Source organism: Oryx dammah, unplaced genomic scaffold, assembly GCF_014754425.2.
Source record: "Oryx dammah isolate SB20612 unplaced genomic scaffold, SCBI_Odam_1.1 HiC_scaffold_8, whole genome shotgun sequence".
NCBI classification, from domain to species: domain Eukaryota; kingdom Metazoa; phylum Chordata; class Mammalia; order Artiodactyla; family Bovidae; genus Oryx; species Oryx dammah.
The window spans coordinates 7,099,290-7,121,254 of record NW_024070192.1 but is presented as its reverse complement, the minus strand read 5'-3'; the positions used below and the strand labels follow the sequence as shown (position 1 = coordinate 7,121,254).

Here is a 21,965-nt window from a genome sequence, read left to right as displayed (position 1 = left end):
CTCGGACTACCTTTCTGAAAGCCAAACTAACTAGAGGTCAGTGACTTCCCGGAGAAAGGCTTGGGGTCGCATTTCTGCCCTCCCACGGGCTGCTCCTAGCTCTTGCACCAGAGAAAGCAGCGCTGTGGGTGGGGAGGGCCTGGGGGCCAATTCCCAAGGATGGTGGGGTAGGGAGGACTCTTCCAGTAAATCCAGCCACAGCAGTAAAAGGATATATATATATATATATATATTTTTTTTTTTTTTTTAATGGCTTTGGCTTTATCGCATGAAGCAGGCACCCTCTCATTTAAAGGCACAGAGTCTTCTCTTCTGCCCCACCTCACTGGCCTCTTGGAATCTAGTCCTGAATTCCAAGGGGATTACTGCAAGGCAGCAGTCTCAGACCTGGGGCTTGGAAGCGCTGCAGCGGCCAGGTAGTGGGGCAAGGCTTTGCTCTCCTGTGAGCATCAGACACCCAAGGCCAAGGCCCAGACTAGCCTCTGAAGCTACATGTCAGAGTCTGGGTGTAGGAGGCAACTGCGATGGTCCCTGAGAGTGGACAGTCCAGGTCCCCCAGGCAGACCCCAGCTGGGTGGTCAGTGTTCCAGATCCCTGGGCAGTGTGAAGTCCCTGAAGCTGTAGAAGGAGATGTCTCCATGATCCACCAGGGCAAAAATCAGAGGGACATCCCCACTCTGGTAGGACAACCGCTTGAGGGTGCAGAGGTCTGGGACCAGCTCATCAGATCTGCAAGAATCAAGGTTAGACTGAGACCTGGCAGAGCCCACCCATGAGTTTGGGAAGCCAACCCTCCTAAGCTCCCAGGGAAGGCCGATGTATGACAGGAGTTGGGGGGGACGAGACCCTGGGAATAGTGAGGGTCTTGCCTCTCTTTTAGCCTGGAAACCCCTCGTTCACATCCTTCTGCTGGCTGAGCCTGGAACTGAAGTGGCCCAGAAGAGAAGCTACTCGAAAAGGACAGGAGTGAGAGCTGAGGATGAGGAAGCTTGGGTTCCCATAGCACTAACTGGCTGTGTGACCTCTCTGGACCACTGGTTCTTCTCAGGGACTGACAGATTAGCGGGGGGCATGGAGGGGACGTCCACGTGGTTTACAAGAGGACTCGCAGCTGCGCTCACTGGTCTCATACCCGCTAATGCACAGCCGGACATAGGGCTTGCCAGGGTTATTCTTTCGGAAGGTGGCCACGGCATCAGCCTGGTAGACATCAAAGCTGATCTCCAAGCCCCCGGGCTTCTCCAGCAGCCTGAGGACAGAATGAGAAGCCTTAGGAGACAGGGGCACTCCTCTTCCACCTTTTCTTTCCATACCACCTTTTTCCTCCCCCAGTTTCAGGGAGCAGCCTCCTCCAGGGAGACTAAGGAGGGGCAGTGACCCTATCTCAGAACCAGTGGGATAAATCATCAGTCTACTTGGCTCTTAGTCCTGCAGACACACATGAGTATTATTACCAGGGTAGGGGCCCCTGAAATGATCCCCCAGCTCATGCCCAACCTCAGGAGTCAAATCCCAGCTGCCAACTCCTGCTGGTGCCCCAAGTACTACAGAGGTGGGCACTACTGGAGACTCACCGGGCACCTCCATCAGCAAGGTGTGTTGTCTGCAGCACAGAGATCTGCTGAAGGACCGTGGCTACAAGGACGGTGAAAGCAAGGCACTCATGAGGAGAGTCGACCATCCAGACCCCCTGACATCTCTGAATCTGCCATCTTGTTCGGGGTTGCCAGATTTAGCAGACTGTTTTTTTAAAGTACAGGTATGTCTCATGCATGGAAAAGGAAATAGCAACCCACTCCAGTATTCTTGCCTGGAGAATTCCATGGACAGAGGAGTCTGGCAAGCTCCAGTCATGGGGTCGCACAGAGTTGGACACAACCGGGCGACCAACACACACGTCTCATGCAATATCTGAAACATACTTATACTAAAAAAGTTATCTGAAATTCAAATTTAACTGCTCTGGCAACCCCACTCTAGTTCCTTACAACGCACCACATTCCCATAGGATTGTAGTCCTGAATTCATTAGCACTGTTCTTGCCTTATTCTCTACTCTTAACATGTAGGGTATATAGGAGATCCTTTCATTTGGCCAACATATTGCCCCCTTGTTCCCCTCTAACAGAGATGGAAGAGCAGGGGACCACAGCCATCCACATGCGTCTCGTTTATGATTTTAAGGATGCGGTTGTAGTTTACATTCCTCTTCGCCTCTCCTCGGGCACTGACCAGGCTGTTTCTAAACCTTCCCATGAGCCTCTTCACTGCTTCCCGCAGTGGATGATCCCTGTGGGTTCCACTCCGCCCACCGCTCTCTCCTCCATCTTCCTTAAGCCTCCATCAGCTGCAGTCAATGCACGCCACTTTTAAAGGCGTGTGATTCCTCAGCTGCCCGTGGCCTATGGCAGGGTGATGTACCTGGGGAGTCGGCCCGACCGGGACTCAGCAAGGGGGTGACAGGCTGGTCCCACAGGTGTGGGGGGCGGCTCTGGGTCTTCTGCAGGTGCCGCCTCTGCAGCAGCTGCTTGTACTCCCGCCAGCTGGAGCAGCGCTGCACCTGGGGGTCGGCATTCACATCCTCGCGGAAGTGCTGGGCCTCTGCCTGCCGCTCCCGTTCCCGCCGAGAGAGCTTCTCCTTCCGCTGGTTGAGCCTCTGGCACCAGGACTCGGCGTCTGTCTCCCGTCCAGCCACGTTGGCCGGGAGCAGCTCAGGGGCGGGGGCAAGCAGGAGGGTATGGCGGCTGTCTGCAGCCATATTGGGGAAGGAGATCTGCTCAAAGTTCCAGCGGGGCTTACAAGCCCCCATGACCCTGTCATCTATTTTGCCATTCTCTGAGCTGCATTGCCCCCCCTCCCTGCCCAGACCAGGGCAGGGTTCCAGGGACCCCAGCAGCTGAAGGGGGCCCACGGGGCTCTTTATGGGGCTTGACTCCTGGGGTTTCTCCTCTGGGCAGCAGCTGTTCTGGTTCTGGGGAGGTGGGCTGCAAGCTGCTGGGCTCTCAGGTTTTCCATCCATCCCCTGCAGGGGTTTCTGCAGGGCCTTGGGCTTCTTATTAATGGACCTGAGGGACGTGGGGAGGAAACGCAGTCCATCTGCTCCTGACTGCTGAGGTGCACGTGACCCCCACAAGCCCTACTGCCTCCCTGAGCCCCTGCAGGAGCCACCCCAGCCCAACTCTTAAGCCCAGGCATTCTCCAACGTCCCGAACACCAGCACTTCCACAGAACTCTCCCTGTGGGGTGGCCACGTGGGGAGCATTACTGAGAGCTGGAGCTCCTCCTCTTCCTCTTGCCCTCCAGGCACTGGGCACCGCTGTCCAAGTTCAGCTGCCGCTCGTACGGGGACAGGACGGAGCTGTGGGTGAGAATGGGGTAAGGGGGTGGGCAACTGATCCACCTCCTCAGTCTGGTGCTCCCCTTGGAATGTGTGAGGGACTGGCCCAGACTAAGTCAGCAGGCCAGGGCTAGAACCGTAACCAAGGGCAGGAGCCCCCAGGCAGACCCCCCACAGAGTAACGGGGGCAGACACAGGGGCCTCCCTGCATATCTTTGTCCAGGCCTCTGGGTCTCATCAGTGGTACCTTTGAACAGAGGTTCCCTGACATCAGGGCTCCTGCAGAGCCAGCAATAAATAACACTGGTGAGAAAAGTCAGGAGAACTGGAAAACTTGGAAAATAAAGAAAAAGGAAAATAAAACCCAATGGATACCAAGGTAACACTTTGTTTCCTACAAACACACATATTAACTGTCTTTCTCCATATCTTTCTCTGTCAAAAATGACACTGTACTAACATACTGCTGTTTGGTCCTTTTTATACTCAACAATATATTATGGTCCTTTATTATAGCATTCTTCCCCGCCATGATTTTTTCTTATGGCTGTGAGGCTGTACTGTCCATTATAGTAGCTCTAGATTCAAGGGGCTATTTAAGTTAAATTTTAATCTATTAAAATTAAAAATTCCACACAAGCCACATATACCGGACAACACAGACACTGAATATTTTTGTCACTACAGAAAGTCCTATCAGATAGTGCTGATCTAAGGGATAAACTCTAATCTGTGTGACCATGTTTTCCCTGTATGGCTTATAGGAGGTTTCCAAGATCACTGATTTTGCAGAGTGATGGTGTTTTGTGTAAGCTCCCCTAAACACAAGTTCTGTGGGGTAGTGCTTTTGTTCTCTGCTATTCCTCAGCGGCCAGCATAGGGCCAGCACCCAGTAAGCAGTCAGTGTTGTGCTTAGTCGCTGGGGACTAGGATAAATTTGAGGGAAATAAGACGGGGATTTACCTTGGTTGGAATCGTCGAACCACATAGCCGAGTCTCTTCAGGTGGCTGAAGACCTCAAAAAGACAAACCAGAAGTCAGACATCCACTTACGAAAACAAACTGTTCTCCAGACAGAAGCCATTCACCACACCCCCAGATTCCAAACCCTGGTACCGGCAGGACCATGCTCTCTAATAAACAGCCCCCCCACACTGAGGTCTCAAGTCTCTGAGTTCCTGACTCTCACTGGCCTTACTCTGGGCACAAATGACAGCAGTTTCTTGATTTAAATGCAAGTCCCAAAAAGCTGATAGCTAATGGACCAGGGAAAAAAACTATATCCTGACTACAATACAGACAAGACAACAGAAGGAGATGGACATCCTGCTGCCCCACAGCACTTCCAAAGATGGGTGGGTTTTGGATGAACCGCATGTTCCTCCGTGTGGCCCTGCATCCGTATATGAGCAATGTACGCAGGTATGCCCCAGCTTGCTTGATCTCTCAGTAGCATTCAACGCAGCCAAGCACTTCCTCCTGAAAAGACCTTCTTATGGTCTCTCTGATGACACTTCTCCTGGTCGTCTCTGCTGCTGGACACTCCTCATATCCGTTATCTTCCCCCTGACCTCCTCATGTTAGAGTGCCCCAGATTTCAGACACAGGCCTCTACTCTGGCCACACCTCCCTACAGCCCGGTGGAGCCTGAAACATCCATGCCATCAAGATCTCCACATTTATGTCTCTAGCCTTGTGCCCCTCCTCCTCTGTGTTTTTCCTGGCACTCAACTCTGAAGTCAACCATCCATTTGCTTTCTTACCTATATATTACCCAAGTGCCACCACTAGGACATAAGCCCTTGTCAGTCTTGGAGCCTCAGCACGTGGCTGTGTCCAGCACCTTGTTGTTTAGTCACTAAGTTGTGTCTGATTCTTTTGTGACCCCATGGACGGTAGCCCGCCAGGCTCCTGCTGTCCATGGGATTTCCCAGGCAAGAATACTGGAGTGGGTTGCCGTTTCCTTCTCCAGGGGACCTACCCGGTTGAATCAGAGTCTCCTGCGTTGGCAGATGGGTTCTTTACCACTGAGCCGTCAGGGAAGCTCTTGTAGGTTCTTATAAAGGGTGGCTGATACCTGGTACTGCAGGAAAGTCACTGTGTCCTCGGTCAGCAGCAGCTGGTAGGCCTCTTGGATAGACAGCGGAAGGTCTTGGTGGAAGAGCTGGATGGAGCCCTGAAAGTGCAGCCCACAGCTCGGCTTGTGAACCCTCCCTGTGGTGGCACGGCCAAGGGAGCAACTTCCCCACTCTGCTATCTGCGTGCTACACCCCACACCCATCACGGCAAGAATCAGGCCGGCCAGGAAGGGTAGCGGGGAGAGGGAGGCAGCGTCACTAACAGACTGGAAAGCCTGCTCCCTGCGTGACATTCTTGTCTCCTGCTCCAGAAAGCAGATTACAAGCCCCCGTCCGAATACTCGGTTGTAGACACCTTTTCCCCCAGTAGAAACGCCCTTCCGGTTCCCTGGTCACAATCCCCTCTCCACTCTCCCAGGGCCCCCACTCACACACTCCAAGAGATACAAGGCCTCTTCTGGATGAAGCCGCTGCCGGCCCTGCTCTGAGAAGCCCATGGTCTGCCAGAATTTACCCTGCGGGGGACCCAGAGCAGATGTCACGAAGGAGCCCGGGAAGGCAGAGGAGGCGGGTCCCCGGTCTCTGAGCCCCGCTGCTCACCGCAGGAGACTTCAACTCCACGAAGCCTTCTTCTGGTCTCCACTCGGCGGCCACCAAACTGCCCCTGGCGAGGAGCGGGGAGAGGGGTCCGTCTCAAGCCCACCGGATCAGACTCACGGGGTCCAGCAGCCCAGCCCGCCCCGGCTCCGCCCCCGCCCCGGCCCGCCCCTCTCACAGGCGCTCCACGCGCTCCTCGGCCAGCAGCTGCCAGAGCTCCTGGCGGCACAAGCGCAGCCGCTCGGCCTGGGCCTCCGAGCCGTCAGGGAGGAAGTCCTTGGGGCCATGCGAGCGCTGGGGTAGCTTCTGGGACCGGGAACGTGCGGCGAAGAGCTCCGGGGCACTGGGGGCGAAAGGGCCGCGGCGTTAGCGCCGCGCAATCGGGGCCGCTCAGCCCAGTCTAGGGATCCCCGGCTCGGGTGCCCCGGGCTCTCTCCCGCGCCTACCCCACGGCCACGGCTCCTGCCCCCCACCCCCCACCCCCAGGCCCGGCCACGCCGCACCTGAGCACGCGCCCGGCCGGAACCTCCACGGAGGCCGACTCGGGCTCGGGATCCATTGGGTGGGGCTGGCCGACGCTGCGCGCGCACCGCCCTGCCCCAGCCCCCCCCCCCCGCCCCGCCCACCTCCGGGAGTCCGCGCGGCCCTAGCGCGCGCGGGTTCCACCGCCGCTCCCCAGGTCTCCGGTCCACCCACCTGCTTCCCACCTTCCTGGGTGTCCTGGGTCCTAGCGCCCGACGACAAATATGCGCCGCGATTACTAGGGGGCGGAGAGCTTGCTAGTTTCTGGATTTGTAGGAGCTCCCCTTCTCCTATCCCCCGCCTGCCTCTGGGGCTCCTCTCTAGTAGTTCTCGAGGAGGCTTGCGTTTGAAAGCGTCGTATGAAGAGTTATAAGCGTGACCCTCCCCTCCGCAATCCCGGACTGCCTAGTCCGCACCACCCAGGCTGGACCAGGAGGAATGGGGGGATAGAGAAGGGAGAACGCTGGGTTCCCCAATTCGGCTTCGCACACTGAGGGCCACCACGGGCCGCCAGGTGGAGGCTAGGGGGGCCCGCAGTTCCTTCAGGTCCTTCTGTTGGGTCCCTGCCTGAGGGCTCGGAAGCCGGGCTTCCAGGACTTGGGGGGCGGCGGGAGGCGCTGTCCGACCCATGGCGGTGCTGAAGCGCCACCCCAGCCGGTCGTTAGCGCCTCCCGGAGCCTGGGGTCCCCGCCGCCGCCGCCTCGGGCCGTCCCCACACGGCCCGCTAGGTGGCACCATCGCTCCGACCAGGGGCCGTCGGCCTGTGACTTCGGGTCGCGGACGGAGGTCGCTGCGGGAGTCCCGGGAAGGACGAGGGGCGAGGAAGAAGAAAGGGGGGGGGCTCCCCAAGTGGGATTCCTGGGTCTGGATTCCCAGCTCCCATCACATTGCGTCCTGTCTCGCACCCCGTCATAGACAGGGTGTCTCTCCCGTCCGTCTGAACTCCAGAGCCTCAGGTCGCGCCCGGGCTCCAGTCTGGAGGCCGAGGCTCGCTCTCTGGTCCCCGCCCCCCGTCCCCACCCCCGTCCCGCCCCCACGGCTTCACCTGGACGCATGCGCGGACGCTCGGGCCCGGGGAGGTGGGGCGGGGCCTCGCGTGGATCGGGGCGGGGCCCCGCGCGGATCGGGGCGGGGCCGCAGGCTCTGACTGACAGCCCGGCTGCGCGGCCGGGACAGTCCCTCCGCTCCCGATCCGGTGGGAGGGAGGGGGGAGGGGCGGGATTTCCTGCGGGAGGCGCCGAGCCGGCCTTGGAAAAGGAGGAGAAAAGGGGTGGGGGGGGCAGTGGGAGCCACCGTCCAGGGGGCCAGGGACCGAGCAGGACCGGCCGGACCCCCGGCGGGGCGGCTGGGAAAGGTGAGACTGCGGGGCCTGATCCGGGGGTCAGCACCCTTGAGGGCGGGCACAAAGTAACTTTTCTTGCGAGATCCGCGGGCGTCTTCATCCGTCGGGTCCTTCTGTCCTCCTCGCGCCAGTACACCGTCTCCCCGCATCAATCCCTCCGGGCGGTTGGCCCTCCGGTCCTTCTCGCCGCTTTGTTCCCCGGTCGGCCTGGGCTGGGCTGGGTTGGGGGGTTGCGCGGCGCTGGACTGGCATTCCGGGGGGCGGGGGAGCCAGCCCGACCCCATGCACTGCCAGGGGCTCCCTCCCCCAATGTCGGGCCGCGGGCTTTGAGCTGGAGTGCCATCTGGTTTGGGCTTGGGACTTCTGGGGGGTAAGAGGACCCCAGCTAGGGCCCCAGGCCTGCCGCGAGTCTCATGCCACGGGACTCGGGCAACAAATTCTCGGCCACTGAGAAACTGACGTAAGCTTTTCTAAAGTGAAGTCGGGGCTCTGGGACTCAGATTCAGGCTTGGGAGGGCGGACAGCCCCATTTAGCAGCAGTACCCCAGCTCTCATCTCTGTTCTCTGCCCGGGTGATTCTGCATCCCGCACTAGGGTGAGGATGGGTCAGCAACAGGTGCTGCAAAGCCTCACTGTCCTGCAGGCAGACCCTTCGCCGGAGATGGGGGGCCATAGCTCCCCACTCCACCTTCTGAATTCATAAAGAGCCCCGGGGCTAGGGCTTCCGGTGATCAGGGCAGAGCCTAGATGGGGAGGGGTGTCCCCTGCCAGTCCTCCTGTGCCTGACCCTCCCAGGCCCCACCTTCTGGCCCACCACTTGTCTGTGGGTGTCAGAGCCTCAGGCTGTGGAGAACAGGCTGCTGGCCCGACCTGCCCCCGTGTGTCGTGCTGCCAGGGCCCCTCCTGCCCAGAGTTGAGGTACTGCCAGGTGCCCTGGGGCCTTGGTGACTCAGCCTCCCCCTCCCAGAGCACCCCCTCCCCCCCTCCCAATACTCCTCTCATGCATGGCAGCTCCCTCCCACTTAGAGTGGCTCAGCCCCTCCCTTGACTTAGAAGGGCAGCCAGGGTATCTTGGGGGCTCCCTGGAAGCCCTGTCCTGTTCTTTCTCTGATCCCTGCTTCTGGGACCCTTACAGACTCCGACCCAGCCTTCAGCAGACCCTCAGTGGATCACACCTTTTCCAGACCCCCGAGACCTGGCCGCCCCTGCTGCCCAAGGCACGAGGGAATGCTGGCTTCTCTCTGGGTGAGCACCGGTGCTCCTGAGCCGTGTTGGGAAGATTGGCGCCCCCAGTCCCGGCCCATCCCTGGGCTGTCGGAAGCTGCAAGCTGATATCCGTCCAGATTTCCACACAGCCTCCACCCCCTCAGAGATCAGCTTTCCTGCTTGTGGTGGTAGCTCACGAAGTACCTTGAAGGAGTACCCGTCAACGCCTACCAAGAAGCCCACTGCCTGGGACACCAGACACACTCTCCCCCCACCGGACGCCTGGCCCTCCAAAGGGCCAAGGGATGGCACCCTGACATCTCGGCTTAGACCAGTTTCCCTGCCTCTGCCCCGGACCCCTGAGCCCAGAGTCCAGCCCAGGGACCAGGAAGGATGGGTCGAGAACAGGACCTGATCCTCGCTGTCAAGAATGGAGATGTGACTGGTGTGCAGAAACTGGTGGCTAAGGTCAAGGCCACAAAGACAAGTGAGTACTTGGTGGGGTGACTGTCTCCCTGAGACCCTCCTCTGAGTGCCAGTCTATAGAGAAAGGCCTGGGGGGAGTGGTCACTCTGGTCTGGGGACTTGAGGTGGGAGTGCCTCAATGTGGGAACGTCAGAGAGGAAATTGGGTCCCCCTTCCTGTGTATCCTTAGGCAAATCTCTTAACCTCTCTGGGCCTCAGTTTCCTCACCTGTAAAGTAAAAGAATTGAAGTACATTCATTCTAGTTTGGGGGGAATGCCTACTGTGTGCCAGGCTCTGTTCTATGCTCTAAGCTCCAGCAGTGAACAAAACCAACCCAAATTCTTGCCTTTGTGGAGTTGCCTTCAGCAGATGGTTTTTCCAGAGTGTTCTTTGGAGCCAAAGGGTTTCTGGCAGTGGGTTGGGAAAGACTGAATAGGTAGCGCTCCACCCCTGACCCTTCAGTCCAACCAGAGCATCTCTGTGTTTTTATCAATTTGATGACAACATTTGTAAGATAGCTTTTTTATTATTATTTAATCACAGCAGTGGGACACATTTATCGTGGGCTCCTCTGAGTGTAAGATAGCTTTTTTTACAGGGAATTCTGCCCCAAAGAGGGGTTTTCTTCGTAGCTCAGCTAGTAAAGAATCTGCCTGTGATGCAGGAGACCCCGGTTCGATTCCTGGGTCGGAAAGATCTGCTGGAGAAGGGATAAGCTACCCATTCCAGTATTCTTGGGCTTCCCTGGTGGCTCAGCTGGTAAAGAATCCACCTGCAATGCGGGAGACCTGGGTTCGGATCCCTGGGTTGGGAAGATCCCCTGGAGAAGGGGAAGGCTTCCCACTCCAGTATTCTGGCCTGGAAAATTCCGTGGACCGTATAGTCCATAGGGTTGCAAAGAGTCGGATACGACTGAGCAACTTTCACTTTCTGCTTAAAACAAAGTTCACATTATCTAACCAGTTACTGAAACCTACAGGAGGGTGTGTGTCCAAAGTTAATTTCCTGAGAGAGAGAGGTCTCTCTGCAGCCTGGGGTCTCTAGTCGATAGGGCTGTGAGAGCTCTGTGTACAGGTGGCCACACCTGACTTCCAGCTCCTGAGTACCTCTGCAATCAGACCCCCCCCCCCACCAAGAAGAGTAGACCTCTGAGCTTCAGGGCAAGCTCCCTGGACTGTCCCAGGAGGACACTGGACTTGCCCCCTGAGTTCCTCGATCAGCAGGGACAAGAGAGGAGAGAGGATCCTTCTCAAGTGCTGGGGCTCTAGCCCCAAGACACAGCTTGGCCCTTGCACAGGAAGGAGTCCCCCAGGCTACCCGAAGATGTCTAATTATCCCCACCCACACCTGGGAGTATGGGTGCCCAAAGAAAGGATTTTAAGGGCCTGGGAGTTGTGCACATGTGTGAGTGCCCCCGCTTCCACACCAGGGCAGGACACCTGGGTTGTCAGGAGATGGAGTTGGAGAGGGTGCTCTCTGTGCCCTGGGGAAGTGGGTGCCGGGTGAGCCCAATAAGGGGAAGGTGCCAAGGAGGGCCCTAGAGACCCAAGAGTGGGAGCCACTCCCCTCCTCCCACACCTCGGTGTTGTTTTTGGCGATCTGCCCAGTGGGGCCTTGGCCTCGTAGCCCTGGGGCCTCAAAATGAGGCCCTCAGGGAGGCAAGTGGCTGGAAGCTGGTGGTGGGAACTTTGCAGCTGGGGTCCTAGGCTCTGGGAAGGCCCCCAGTGCTCAGGGGGGAATGTCTGTGGGGGAAGATGACCATTCCCCCACAGACATAGAGTCATAGGGATACAGTCTATGCACAGGCATAGAGTCAAGGGTCCTGGGACTCCCTGTCTCTCTGGGACTCCCTGTCTCCTCCTCTCAGAGGACTTGGAAAACTGGTGACAAAAATGAGATCCCAAAGTGACCTTTGCAGACCCTAGGGCTCTTCCCTTGTGGCTCAGTTGGTAAAGTTTCTGCCTGTAAGACTGGAGACGTGGGTTTGATCACTGGGTCCGGAAGATCCCTTGGAGAAGCAAACGGCAACCCACTCCAGTATTCTTGCCTGGAGAATCCCACAGACAGAGGAGCCTGGGAGGCTACTGTCCATGGGGTCATACTGTAGTTGCCTCTATTCCCTGTGAGACAGGTACTTCTATATCCACTTATAGATAAGGAAACTGACACTCAGAGAGGGTTAGTGATTTGCCCAAGGTCACACAGCAGTGGCGTGGCAAATCACACCACAAGCCCGAGCCCTCCTCCCTGTGCTACCACACTCGGCTGTCCGTCAGAATCACCCAGGGATTGTTCTGAAAGTGCCGACTCCCTGGTCTCCCCCAGAATTACAGAATCATCACAGACAGCCCGGGACTTTGCAGAATCAGAAAGTTCTTCAGGTGATTCTGAAGCAGCTCTCAGAAGGGAAGGGCTGAGGGCTCCTGCTCCACACCCAGAAGGGTGAAGGGAACTGCCGGAAGGGAGGCGTCAGGGGCTCCCTCTTTCCCCTCTGGGCGGTGGCTCGAGCTTCCTGGCTGTCCAAAGAGGGGTGTGCCCTGAGCCTCCTCCGTTGGGTACCAGGTCACTGGGGGGCCGGCACTCCCTGCCCACCTGGGTCCTCAGGCAGCAGGTGCCTGGGAGGAGAGGGCGACCGATGCCCGGGCCTGGCCTCCACCCTTCCTCCCTCCTCCCTGCTCTGAGCTGTCCCCTTCTCTGACCAGAGGAAATGGAGCGGGCTGGGGGTGGCCCGCTGAGCTCACATCCTCTGCCCAAGCCTAAATCAGGAGCGCGACCCTTCCACTCCCAGAGCCCAGGCCTGGGAAGAAGGTGGTGGCGCAGGGGAAGTGCCTGGAGCTGCTGCCAGGAACCTAGGACCCTCCGCCCTCCCTGCCAAGGTCCCCAGCCCAGTCACTCGGAGCCTCTCCCCCACCGCCTTTCCGGCCATTGTTCTGGAAAAAAAAAAAAAAACAGAGTCACCCAGGCTGGCCCTGCCCTTGTTCCCGTCACGTTGTCCTGCCACTCCCCGGAGGGGCTGCCTCTCGGCCACTGCGGACTGTCCAGGCAGGCAGCAGGTGGAGGGACTTCCCTGTATTGACCTCCTTGCCCTCAGCGAGGCTCAGAGAGGTCCCAGGGCTGGCCAAGGTCACACAGCTGGGCAGAGGGAGAAGAATCTGAACCGTATGCTTCCTGCTCCTCGGGCCTCTGTTCTGTCCACTGCGCTGAGCGGTTCTGTGTGACGAGGACTTTCCAAGGAGGCTGCAGGATGGCTGGGAGCAGCCTCCCCCACCTTGCGGCTTCGTCACGCTTCGGCTCTTACCTTTTCGGAGCAGCGCCATTCAGCTCAGCCCTGTCCTGTGCTGTCCCCCCTCCCTGTCCTGTGTGCCTCCTCACTGCACGCTTGGTCCCTCCCTATTGGAATGAGGCCCTGTCTTGCTGGGGTATTCAGGGGCCCACCGGGGCCTGGGGGGCAGGCCTGGACCAGCGTGCTTGGCACCGTGCCTGGCTGGGTTGAGCCAGGCCTCCTCCTCCTCCTTCCCGGCAGGGGTGGGTTCCAGTGGGAGGCAGGGACCGCCTGTGACAGCACTCTCCTCTCCCTGAGGACCAATGCCCCCCGCCTCCCGCGCCCTGGCTCACACATGGAGCACGCCTGCATGAATCCTGTCCCCGAGAGGGGACTGATCCCGTGTCCTACCCCTGCCCTGGGGCATGGAGCTGTCTGCCAGGAGCTCGTGGGGTGCAGAGTCTGCAGTTCCTCCCCTGACAGGGGCCAGTGGGGGGAATGGTACCAGCTTTCACTGGAGACACCGCATCTTGGGAGTACGGGCTAACGTGTAAGGAGCGCTAAATGCTGATAGCTCCCGTCTTTCACGAGGGTTAGGCGTTGTACTCACAACCTTCGTGCGTGGCTTCTATGATCAGCTCGTTTTACAGATGAGAACCCTGAACTGAAGAGGTTAAGTGACTTTCTGCAGATCACACAGCGAGTGCCTGGCAGAGCCAGGGCATGGTGTGGGTCTGCATGATGCCACCTTTCCCTCTAGCTCCACTCAAGGATGCCCCCCGGGCTGGGCACGTGGCCCTTGGGTCCAGCCCTGGCATCCGCCCTCTCACCCTCAAGCTTCTGGCTCCTCTCTTCTCTCTCAGCCCCCTCGGCCCTGTGGAACAATGAGATTGGCTCCTCGGCCCATTCAGGCAGGAATGCTAACCATGCACTCGTGGGCCTGTCCTTTGAGGGCACAGCAGGCTGGGGGGGCCCCCATCTCCACCCCCTTCGACTATAAACAAGTGGGGCTGGGGACCCGGGGAAGCCAGGCCGCTGCTGCAGCAGCTCCCTGCAGCCAGTCCTCCAGCTGATGGGCCAGGGTGAAGGGCCACAGGCACCAGACAGTTTGGCGGGCCATGGGTCAGGTGCTTTTCTGCACTCCGAGAGGTCAGCGGGAGCCGAGCAGTGGGCAGGAGGGACCCTGGGTCAGGGGTGGGTACGGGTGCCCTGACACCTCTGCTCTAACCCCCAGAGCTCCTCGGCTCCACAAAGAGGCTCAATGTCAACTACCAGGATGCTGATGGGTGAGTGAGAGCCCCCTCTATCCCTCTTGAAAACCCGCGTGGTGGGGGAGGGGCAGGGAAGGATCAGGGCCCTGGAAGCGTGTTCGCTGAGCGTGTTCGCTGAGCGCTCTGGCCCATCTGCCTGCATGCCTGCCCATGGGGCTGTCCCTGAGTGCGGGGAGGGGGCCTCTCTGAGGGGCCTCCTTGGGTCCGATTCCTGCTGGGCCCCATTTTCTCCCTGGAGGGTAGGAGCCCTGGGGCTCCTGCTCCCACGGCCCCCTCCCCTGGGCCCGCTGAGGGGGAGGCCAGACAAACAGGCCTCTCAGCCCAGACACTAAGCCCTTTCATGCCGCAGCCCAGCAGCTCTGCGCTCCCACGGCACGGCTGGCAGGGTGTGTGTGTGTTGAGGTGGGGGCGGTGCAGGGGGGCAGCCACAGTGGGCAAGTAACTCAGCCACGCCAGCCCCCAGGATGAGTCTGCCCTGGAAGACCAGGATTTCGGGGGTGGAGACTGCTGCCTGACACCCCTGACCTGTGTCCCACCACGCCAGCTTTTCGGCTCTCCACCATGCCGCCCTGGGGGGCAGCCTGGAGCTCATCGCCCTGCTGCTGGAGGCTCAGGCCACCGTGGATATCAAGGACAGCAATGGTGAGAGCCCAGGGCATCCCCCACCCCAGACCCTGAGGTCAGTGTGCCCCTGCCACATCACGGCAGTGCCAAGGGATGTGGGCGTGGCTTCTTGGAGATTGCAGATGCTGGACCTCGTCAGTCTTCAAGCCTGCTGGGGTCGTGGGTGGTACTGACAGCCCATTATCCAGCTGGGGAAGTTGAGGTTACAAGGCCACCAGATCCTCTGTGGTGGGCACAGTGGCCTTCTGGCTTCAGCCCAGCCTCTTCCTGGCCACACCCAGCTTCCTCTGGGTCTTCTCCCCTCCAGCCTGGCTCAGTTCTTTCCCCCGACCCCAGGCCGTCCCAGGACCTCCCTCAGAAACCTGTCCCCTCCTGCAGGCATGCGCCCACTGCACTACGCGGCCTGGCAGGGCCGCCTGGAGCCCGTGAGGCTGCTGCTGCGTGCCTCTGCAGCCGTGAACGCCGCCTCGCTGGACGGGCAGATCCCACTGCACCTGGCTGCACAGTACGGACACTACGAAGTGGTGCGTGAGCCTGCCAGCCTACGGGGCGCTGGGGCTGGGGGCAGGGGCCGGCACAGGGGGCCCGGCCAGACCAGACCCTCACACGGCTCCCCCCGACCCCAGTCAGAAATGCTCCTCCAGCATCAGTCCAACCCATGCCTGGTCAACAAGGCCAAGAAGACGCCCTTGGACCTGGCCTGTGAGTTTGGACGGCTCAAGGTGAGGCCTGCTGCCCTTGGGGTACTGGGTTCTGGGCGTGCGTGGGGTCTCTGGGGGGAGACCCTGCTCAAGTGCTGGTTGCCACAGGTGGCCCAGCTGTTGTTGAACAGCCACTTATGTGTGGCCCTGCTGGAGGGGGAGGCCAAGGACCCGTGTGACCCCAACTACACCACGCCCCTGCACTTGGCTGCCAAGAATGGCCACAGAGAGGTCATCAGGTACCCACCGGGGCTCCCCCAGCTTCCTCCTCCTCTTCCTATGGGACTGTTAACGTCCCCTCAATGCCCTGCCCCACTACCCCCTTCACCCTTGCTCTGGATCGCTCTCCCAACCCCCAGCGATCAGCTTCTTCTCCTTCCGTACCCGCTGCCCCCCACGCCAGTCACTCGCCCTCCCGTCTGCAGGCAGCTCCTGAGAGCCGGGATTGAGATCAACCGCCAGACCAAAACAGGCACGGCGCTCCACGAGGCCGCGCTGTACGGCAAGACCGAGGTGGTGCGGCTGCTCCTGGAGGTGGGTGTGGACCCCTGGTCACCCTGCATGTGTATACAGATCCCCGCCGGGTGCTGGATCCAAGACTGGGTGGGGAGGCAAGAGAAGGAGTATCCTGCATGGGTTGGGGCCCAAGTGGCTGGAAAGCAGATAGACGTGATTCGAGCCCCAGTTCTGCCTTTCACTGGCTGAGTGTTGAGCTCATCCCAGAACAAATTTGAGCTTCCATTTCCTCGTGTAAAATATGAAAACAGTAGCTACTTCCTGGGTAGCTGTGGGAATTGGGAGAAACGGCCAACCCGGTGCTCAGCACAGGCTGGCCCCGCTCTGTGTGCCTAGGGAGGGGTGGACGTGAACATTCGGAACACATATAACCAGACGGCGCTGGACATCGTGAACCAGTTCACCACCTCCCAGGCCAGCCGGGAGATTAAGCAGCTCCTGCGGGGTGCGTGTGGTGGGGAGAAGACCCAGCCCAGGGGCTTCAGAGCCACTCCAGAGGGTCCCCGGGAGTGGAAAAGGAGCGGATGTCACACTCCTGGGGCTGGCCGGGGGGATGCTGTGGGGATGAGGGGGCAGGGACCTGAGGGAGGGTCATAAAGGGGACTGGAGAGGTGGGAAAATGCCCTGGGAACCCTCAGATGACACCTGTCCTCTTCCTTGTCTCAGAGGCCTCAGGGATCCTGAAGGTCCGGGCGCTCAAGGATTTCTGGAACCTCCACGACCCCACTGCCCTCAACATCCGGGCAGGGGACGTCATCACGGTGAGGACTCGAAGCAGGCACTCCTCTGAGAATACAATTGGTTGCTGTCACTTACTTGGGCACCTGCTGTGGATCAGGCTCTGTGTTAAGGTCTTTATTTGCGCGATCTCATTGAATTTTTTCCCATCTAAGTAAAGTAGGCGTTTTTATCACTTCCTTTTTTTAGAGCTGACAGAATTGAGGCTTAAAAGAATTAAAGTGATTTGTCCAGAGTCACAAGCTAGCCTGCAGTGGAGCTGGGGTCTGAACTCAGGCTGACTCCAGACTCTTTGTTTGCCCTGGAGGCAACCTGAGGGTTGGGCTGGATGCTGGCAGGGGCAGGACTCTAGGCCCACTTGAGCATCAGGGGGTGCTCCCTGTGGGGAGGGGAGGAGCTGGACCACGGCTGCAGGCTGGCCACTTGGCGCAGGAAGTGACCATGCCCCCCTGCCCATCTGCCGCAGGTGCTTGAGCAGCACCCGGACGGCCGCTGGAAGGGTCACATCCACGAGAGCCAGAGGGGCACCGACCGTGTGGGCTACTTTCCCCCGGGCATCGTCGAGGTGGTCAGCAAGCGGGTGGGTGTCTTGGCACCCCGCCTCCCCTCTGTGCCCACCCCCCTGCGCCCAGGCTTCTCCAGGACACCGCAGCCCCCTGCCGAGGAGCCCCTGCACCCCCTCACCTATGGCCAGCTGCCCCGGGTGGGCCTCAGCCCAGACAGCCCAGGTATGTCCTCTCCAGGAGCGGGTATGGCGATGCTGGGCACCGGCATGAGCGTCTGGCTCTGGCCAGCTGCCAGCCAGCTGTGGGTGGGGCCCACCAGGGTTCTGACCGCTTGGCTCCTGCCCCCGCAGCAGGTGACAGGAACAGCGTGGGCAGTGAGGGCAGCGTGGGCAGCATCCGCAGTGCCGGCAGCGGGCAGAGCTCCGAGGGCACCAACGGCCACAGCACCGGCCTCCTTATCGAGAACGCCCAGGTGGGTGGGGGGTGGGGGTCTCTTGGGACCAGAGCTGAACCCCTTCTCCTCCCCTTCCCCTGCCTCCCACTGCCAGTTCCCCAAACAAGAGACATCACCTTCCTATCTCCAGCCGCTGCCGTCTGCCGGAGAGGACCAGGTACCTCCAGGACTACAGCCCGCGTCCCTAGCAGGTAGGAAGGGAGGCGGGGGCCTGGGTGGGCCAGGAGAAATGCAGGTGGGGGGCCCGAAGACCTGGCACCTGAATGCATTTCTCTCGGTCCTCAAAGACAACCCGAACCACCGCCCTCTGGCCAACTATCGCTCGGGGGAACAGCACTTCACCCAGGACGTGAGGCCTGAGCAGCTGCTGGAAGGGAAGGTGTGACCTCCACCGGGGAGGTGGCTATGGGCCTAGAGGAGGGGGCAGGATGGGCCTCAGGGTGGACTTGAGTTCCTGTTCGGACCAGGCCCCTGGGCGGGGGCTGGGGTCAATGGCGGGACTGTGGCCTTGGCACTCAGCCCCCTCCCCCAGCAGGCTCAGCGCCATTAATGGCAGCCCCTGCCCCCAACTTGCAGGATGCTCAGGCCATTCATAACTGGCTGAGCGAGTTCCAGCTGGAGGGCTACACTGCTCACTTTCTGCAGGCCGGCTACGACGTGCCAACAATCAGCCGCATGACGCCCGAGGTTGGTGCCACAGCGGGAGGGCAGGGCAGGAACCCATGGCCAGGAGAGGGGGCCTGACGGCACGACTCTGTGCGGCAGGACCTGACAGCCATTGGGGTAACCAAGCCTGGGCACAGGAAGAAGATCGCCTCGGAGATCGCCCAGCTGAGCATCGCTGAGTGGTTGCCCAGCTACATCCCGGTGAGTGGGCAGCAGGCACGGGCTCCCACCGCCAGCTGAGCCCCCCTGGCTTGGGGGCCAACGGTGTGGCTCTTGCAGGCGGACCTGCTAGAGTGGCTGTGCGCCCTGGGGCTGCCTCAGTACCACAAGCAGCTGGTGAGCAGTGGCTACGACTCCATGGGGCTGGTGGCTGACCTCACCTGGGAGGAGCTGCAGGAGATTGGCGTCAACAAGCTCGGTGAGGACTGCCCTGGGCCTTCCGGCTGGGCCTCCTCGGGCCTCCGAGGGCCCCCAAGATGTTTCGGGCTCAGGAGGGATGAGGGGCACCCTCTCCAGCCCCAGCTCACCCTGCCGCCTCTATCCTCCTGCTCTCAGGTCATCAGAAGAAGCTCATGCTGGGGGTGAAGCGGCTGGCTGAGCTCCGGCGGGGCCTACTGCAGGGGGAGTCCCCGGGGGAAGGTGGCCGCCGGCTGGCCAGGGGCCCGGAACTGATGGCCATCGAGGGGCTGGAGAACGGGGACGGGCCCCCTGCGGCCAGCCCACGCCTCCTCACCTTCCAGGGCAGTGAGCTAAGCCCGGAGCTCCAGGCGGCCATGGCAGGGGGTGGCCCCGAGCCACTCCCCCTGCCGCCTGCCCGCTCCCCCAGCCAGGAGAGCATTGGGGCCCGCTCACGGGGGTCTGGCCACTCGCAGGAACAGCCTGCTCCCCAGCTCAGTGGCGGGGACCCCAACACCCCACAGGAGAGGAATCTTCCAGAGGGCACAGAGCGGCCCCCGAAACTCTGTTCCCCACTTCCCAGCCAAGGGCCCCCGCCTTACGTCTTCATGTACCCTCAGGCCTCACCCTCCAGCCCAGCCCCTGGGCCGCCTCCGGGTGCTCCCCGGGCCTTCTCCTACTTGGCTGGCCCCCCAGCCACTCCTCCGGACCCCCCGCGGCCCAAGCGCCGGTCCCACAGCCTGAGCCGCCCCGGCCCGGCCGAGGGGGAGGCCGACGGGGAGGCCGAAGGGCCAGTGGATAGTGCTCTGGGCAGTTACGCCACCCTCACTCGGCGACCAGGACGCAGCACCCTCGCCCGGACCAGCCCCAGCCCGACCCCAATGCGGGGGGCTCCCCGCAGCCAGTCCTTTGCCCTCCGGGCTCGCCGCAAAGGCCCCCCGCCCCCACCCCCCAAGCGCCTCAGCTCCGTCTCTGGCTCCACCCCGGAGCCCCCACCACCGGATGGAAGCCCGGGGCCCAAGGAGGGGGCCGCAGGGCCCCGGAGGCGAACACTGAGTGAACCCACAGGCCCCTCGGAGCTCCCCGGCCCGCCCACCCCGGCCGGTGCCGCATCGGACACGGAGGAGGAAGACCCGGGGCCCGAGGGGACACCCCCGTCTCGGGGCAGCTCAGGGGAAGGGCTCCCCTTTGCGGAGGAGGGGAACCTGACTATCAAACAGCGGCCCAAGCCAGCGGGACCCCCACCCCGGGAGACGCCGGTGCCCGTCAGCCTCGACTTCAACCTCACAGAGTCAGACACTGTTAAACGGAGGCCCAAGTGCCGGGAGAGGGAGCCACTGCAGACGGCACTCCTGGCCTTCGGAGTGGCGGGTGCCACGCCCAACGCCCCTGCCCCCCAGCCCTCGCAGACCCCCAGCGAGTCCCCCGCAGCCTCTCCTAGCCCTCCCCGGCCTGACCCAAGCAGCCTTCCCACCCCCGGAGCTCCAGCCCCTCTCTCCCCCAGCCTCCCGGCCCAGCCCCTCGGGCCCACCCTGGAAAATAGTCGGCGGCCCGGGGAGACAGAGCCCCCGGCTGCCCCCGCTGCCCTCATCAAGGTGCCTGGAGCAGGTATGAAGCCGGGGCCTGCAGGGAGAGGGTGGTGTGGGCAGGGCCTGTGTCCGGCTCAGCTGAGTCACAAGCCAATCTCTTTGTCTCTGCAGGAACAGCCCCCAAGCCTGTGTCAGTGGCCTGCACCCAGCTGGCATTTTCCGGCCCTAAGCTGGCTCCCCGGCTCGGCCCCCGCCCGGTGCCCCCTCCAAGGCCGGAGAGCATGGGGGCCGTGGGCCCGGGCCGGGCCCAGCAGAGACTGGAGCAGACCAGCTCGTCCCTGGCAGCTGCACTGCGGGCCGCGGAGAAGAGCATTGGTGCTGAGGAGCGAGAGGGGTGAGGGTGCTGGGAGAAGGGGAAACTTAAGAGCAGCTCCTCCCACCCCCCCGAGTCCTTCCCCCAGGGTCTGGGCATGATGGGGAGGAGATATCGGTGTCATGGCAATCAGACTCTCAGGCTGGGGGGGGTCCCCATGGGGAGGGGTCACCCAGATCTGGCCTGCAGGCAAGTGGCACTTAAGAGGCATGTGAGCGTGGACCAGTCACTTCTTTCTGTGAACCCTAGCGCCTCTGTGGGAGGAAGGGTCTGTGACTCCCATGACCTCAGGAAGTTGTGAGAAACAGGACAAGATGCACGCCCAGTGCTCGCCCCAGCCAGGCCCTGTGCCCAGGGCCAGCAGGGTGCAGACCGCTGGCTCGTCTGACCTGGCCCTTCCCTGCCACAGCACCCCTGGCGCCTCCACCAAGCACATCCTAGATGACATCAGCACCATGTTCGATGCCCTGGCTGACCAGCTGGATGCTATGCTGGACTGAGCCGGACCTGCCAGCAGCCTTCAGCAGTGCCTACCGCCACCTCCCACAGTGCCCACCGCCTTTCCCCCCCAGCGCAGATGACACCCCCACCGCCCAAGCGGGGTCCCTCCTGCCGCCCCCACAGCAGCCCCGTGCAGAGTGGAGGGGACTTTTCAGAACCTGACGTCACAGCAAAGCCCCTCCTACCCCACCCCAAGCGTGTAATCTGAGGGGAGGACCTTGCTTCTCGGACAGGGACCCTGGTAAGAGCTTCCTGTCCTGGAAGAGTGGTGGCCAGGCTTCTGGGGTGCCTTCTCTGTACCCCCCCACCTCCCCAGTGTCTCAAGTGCCTGTGCCAAGGTCCCCTGGCCACCCACCATGCGGTCCTGGAACCCTGAGAGGCTGGAGGCGGCAGGGCGTCTGGCCCGGCCCCCACAGGTACACACAGGACGTGTGAAGGGCCAGGGGCCTGCTCTCACCATCAGCGGCACCTAGCCAGCCTCGGGCCCCGCCCGTCTGCCCTCAGCAAGGCAAAGCTGTCTGCGGCGGGGCTGGTGGGATTAACAGGTCCCTCGAACAGATCCCCTGAGTCCAAACGTTTCCAACTGTAAATGTTATTTTTTAAGCAGAGAGAAATGCATATATTTTAAATGGAATTTATTCTATCTATAACTGCCTGTGAGGACACAGTGGGGGAGGGGCTTCGGACCACAGCGAGAGCGCCCACTGCCCGCCTGGGGATGCAAGCCTGACATGCCTGGCCCAGGCCCCAGCTCTGTAAGCATTTAACCTCTTCCCCCAACTAACACCAATGAAAGTGTCATTCCACGAGACCGTGCTGTGTGTGTTTGGATGTGCGCCGTAAACCTCTGAGCCCAGGGGTCGCGCCTGAGCCAGACCTGA

General features: G+C 61.0%; 3 protein-coding genes across 5 annotated transcripts; 1 reads left to right on the top strand and 2 right to left on the bottom strand.

Annotated features, from left to right (window-relative positions):
* Positions 1 to 204: 204 nt before the first annotated feature.
* On the bottom strand, positions 205 to 7,091 carry TSEN54 (tRNA splicing endonuclease subunit 54). Of its 2 annotated transcripts, XM_040244581.1 has the most exons (11): positions 6,515 to 6,628; positions 6,190 to 6,354; positions 6,015 to 6,078; positions 5,846 to 5,929; positions 5,414 to 5,512; positions 4,300 to 4,352; positions 3,265 to 3,357; positions 2,421 to 3,064; positions 1,575 to 1,635; positions 1,133 to 1,249; positions 205 to 729 (listed from the first exon to the last, which is right to left on the bottom strand). In XM_040244581.1, the coding sequence occupies exons 1-11, from the start codon at positions 6,568 to 6,570 to the stop codon at positions 579 to 581; spliced, it is 1,587 nt and encodes a 528-aa protein (XP_040100515.1). In that variant the 5' UTR covers positions 6,571 to 6,628; the 3' UTR covers positions 205 to 578. The 2 variants fall into 2 exon arrangements, with proteins under 2 accessions (XP_040100515.1, XP_040100516.1); XM_040244582.1 differs by lacking the exon at positions 6,515 to 6,628 and adding an exon at positions 6,708 to 7,091 and having other exon boundaries at positions 5,846 to 6,354.
* A 394-nt stretch (positions 7,092 to 7,485) lies between these two features.
* On the bottom strand, positions 7,486 to 8,548 carry LOC120866538 (proline-rich protein HaeIII subfamily 1-like). Its single transcript, XM_040244316.1, has 4 exons — positions 8,509 to 8,548; positions 8,336 to 8,465; positions 7,903 to 8,238; positions 7,486 to 7,780 (listed from the first exon to the last, which is right to left on the bottom strand). Exons 1-4 carry the CDS (start codon positions 8,546 to 8,548, stop codon positions 7,486 to 7,488), a joined length of 801 nt encoding a protein of 266 aa, XP_040100250.1.
* CASKIN2 (CASK interacting protein 2) lies at positions 7,802 to 21,895 on the top strand. 2 transcript variants are annotated; one of them, XM_040244524.1, is made up of 20 exons: positions 7,802 to 7,887; positions 9,011 to 9,568; positions 14,044 to 14,095; positions 14,625 to 14,722; positions 15,083 to 15,228; positions 15,331 to 15,426; positions 15,514 to 15,644; positions 15,831 to 15,939; positions 16,258 to 16,366; positions 16,588 to 16,682; positions 17,126 to 17,387; positions 17,516 to 17,637; positions 17,750 to 17,810; positions 17,907 to 17,998; positions 18,196 to 18,306; positions 18,385 to 18,486; positions 18,565 to 18,703; positions 18,841 to 20,289; positions 20,382 to 20,604; positions 20,993 to 21,895. In XM_040244524.1, the coding sequence occupies exons 2-20, from the start codon at positions 9,475 to 9,477 to the stop codon at positions 21,081 to 21,083; spliced, it is 3,582 nt and encodes a 1,193-aa protein (XP_040100458.1). In that variant the 5' UTR covers positions 7,802 to 7,887; positions 9,011 to 9,474; the 3' UTR covers positions 21,084 to 21,895. The 2 variants fall into 2 exon arrangements, with proteins under 2 accessions (XP_040100458.1, XP_040100459.1); XM_040244525.1 differs by having other exon boundaries at positions 17,519 to 17,637; positions 20,993 to 21,891.
* Positions 21,896 to 21,965: the final 70 nt, after the last annotated feature.

Excerpts from the sequence above, each read along its gene's own strand:
- TSEN54 (XM_040244581.1), bottom strand. The coding sequence starts at position 6,570 with ATGGATCCCGAGCCCGAGTCGGCCTCCGTGGAGGTTCCGGCCGGGCGC. Across the intron at positions 6,079-6,189 it reads GAGGAGCGCGTGGAGCGCCT|GGGCAGTTTGGTGGCCGCCG; the intron begins GTGAGAGGGGCG and ends GCTCCTCGCCAG. Across the intron at positions 3,065-3,264 it reads AGGAGGAGCTCCAGCTCTCA|GTCCATTAATAAGAAGCCCA; the intron begins GTAATGCTCCCC and ends CACGTCCCTCAG.
- LOC120866538 (XM_040244316.1), bottom strand. The coding sequence starts at position 8,548 with ATGGCCCCCCATCTCCGGCGAAGGGTCTGCCTGCAGGACA. Across the intron at positions 8,466-8,508 it reads AAGGGTCTGCCTGCAGGACA|TGCGGGATGCAGAATCACCC; the intron begins GTGAGGCTTTGC and ends TCCTCACCCTAG. Across the intron at positions 7,781-7,902 it reads GGTGCTGACCCCCGGATCAG|GCCGGCTCGGCGCCTCCCGC; the intron begins GCCCCGCAGTCT and ends TCCTTTTCCAAG.
- CASKIN2 (XM_040244524.1), top strand. The coding sequence starts at position 9,475 with ATGGGTCGAGAACAGGACCTGATCCTCGCTGTCAAGAATGGAGATGTG. Across the intron at positions 14,723-15,082 it reads GGATATCAAGGACAGCAATG|GCATGCGCCCACTGCACTAC; the intron begins GTGAGAGCCCAG and ends CCCCTCCTGCAG. Across the intron at positions 18,307-18,384 it reads TCAGCCGCATGACGCCCGAG|GACCTGACAGCCATTGGGGT; the intron begins GTTGGTGCCACA and ends TCTGTGCGGCAG.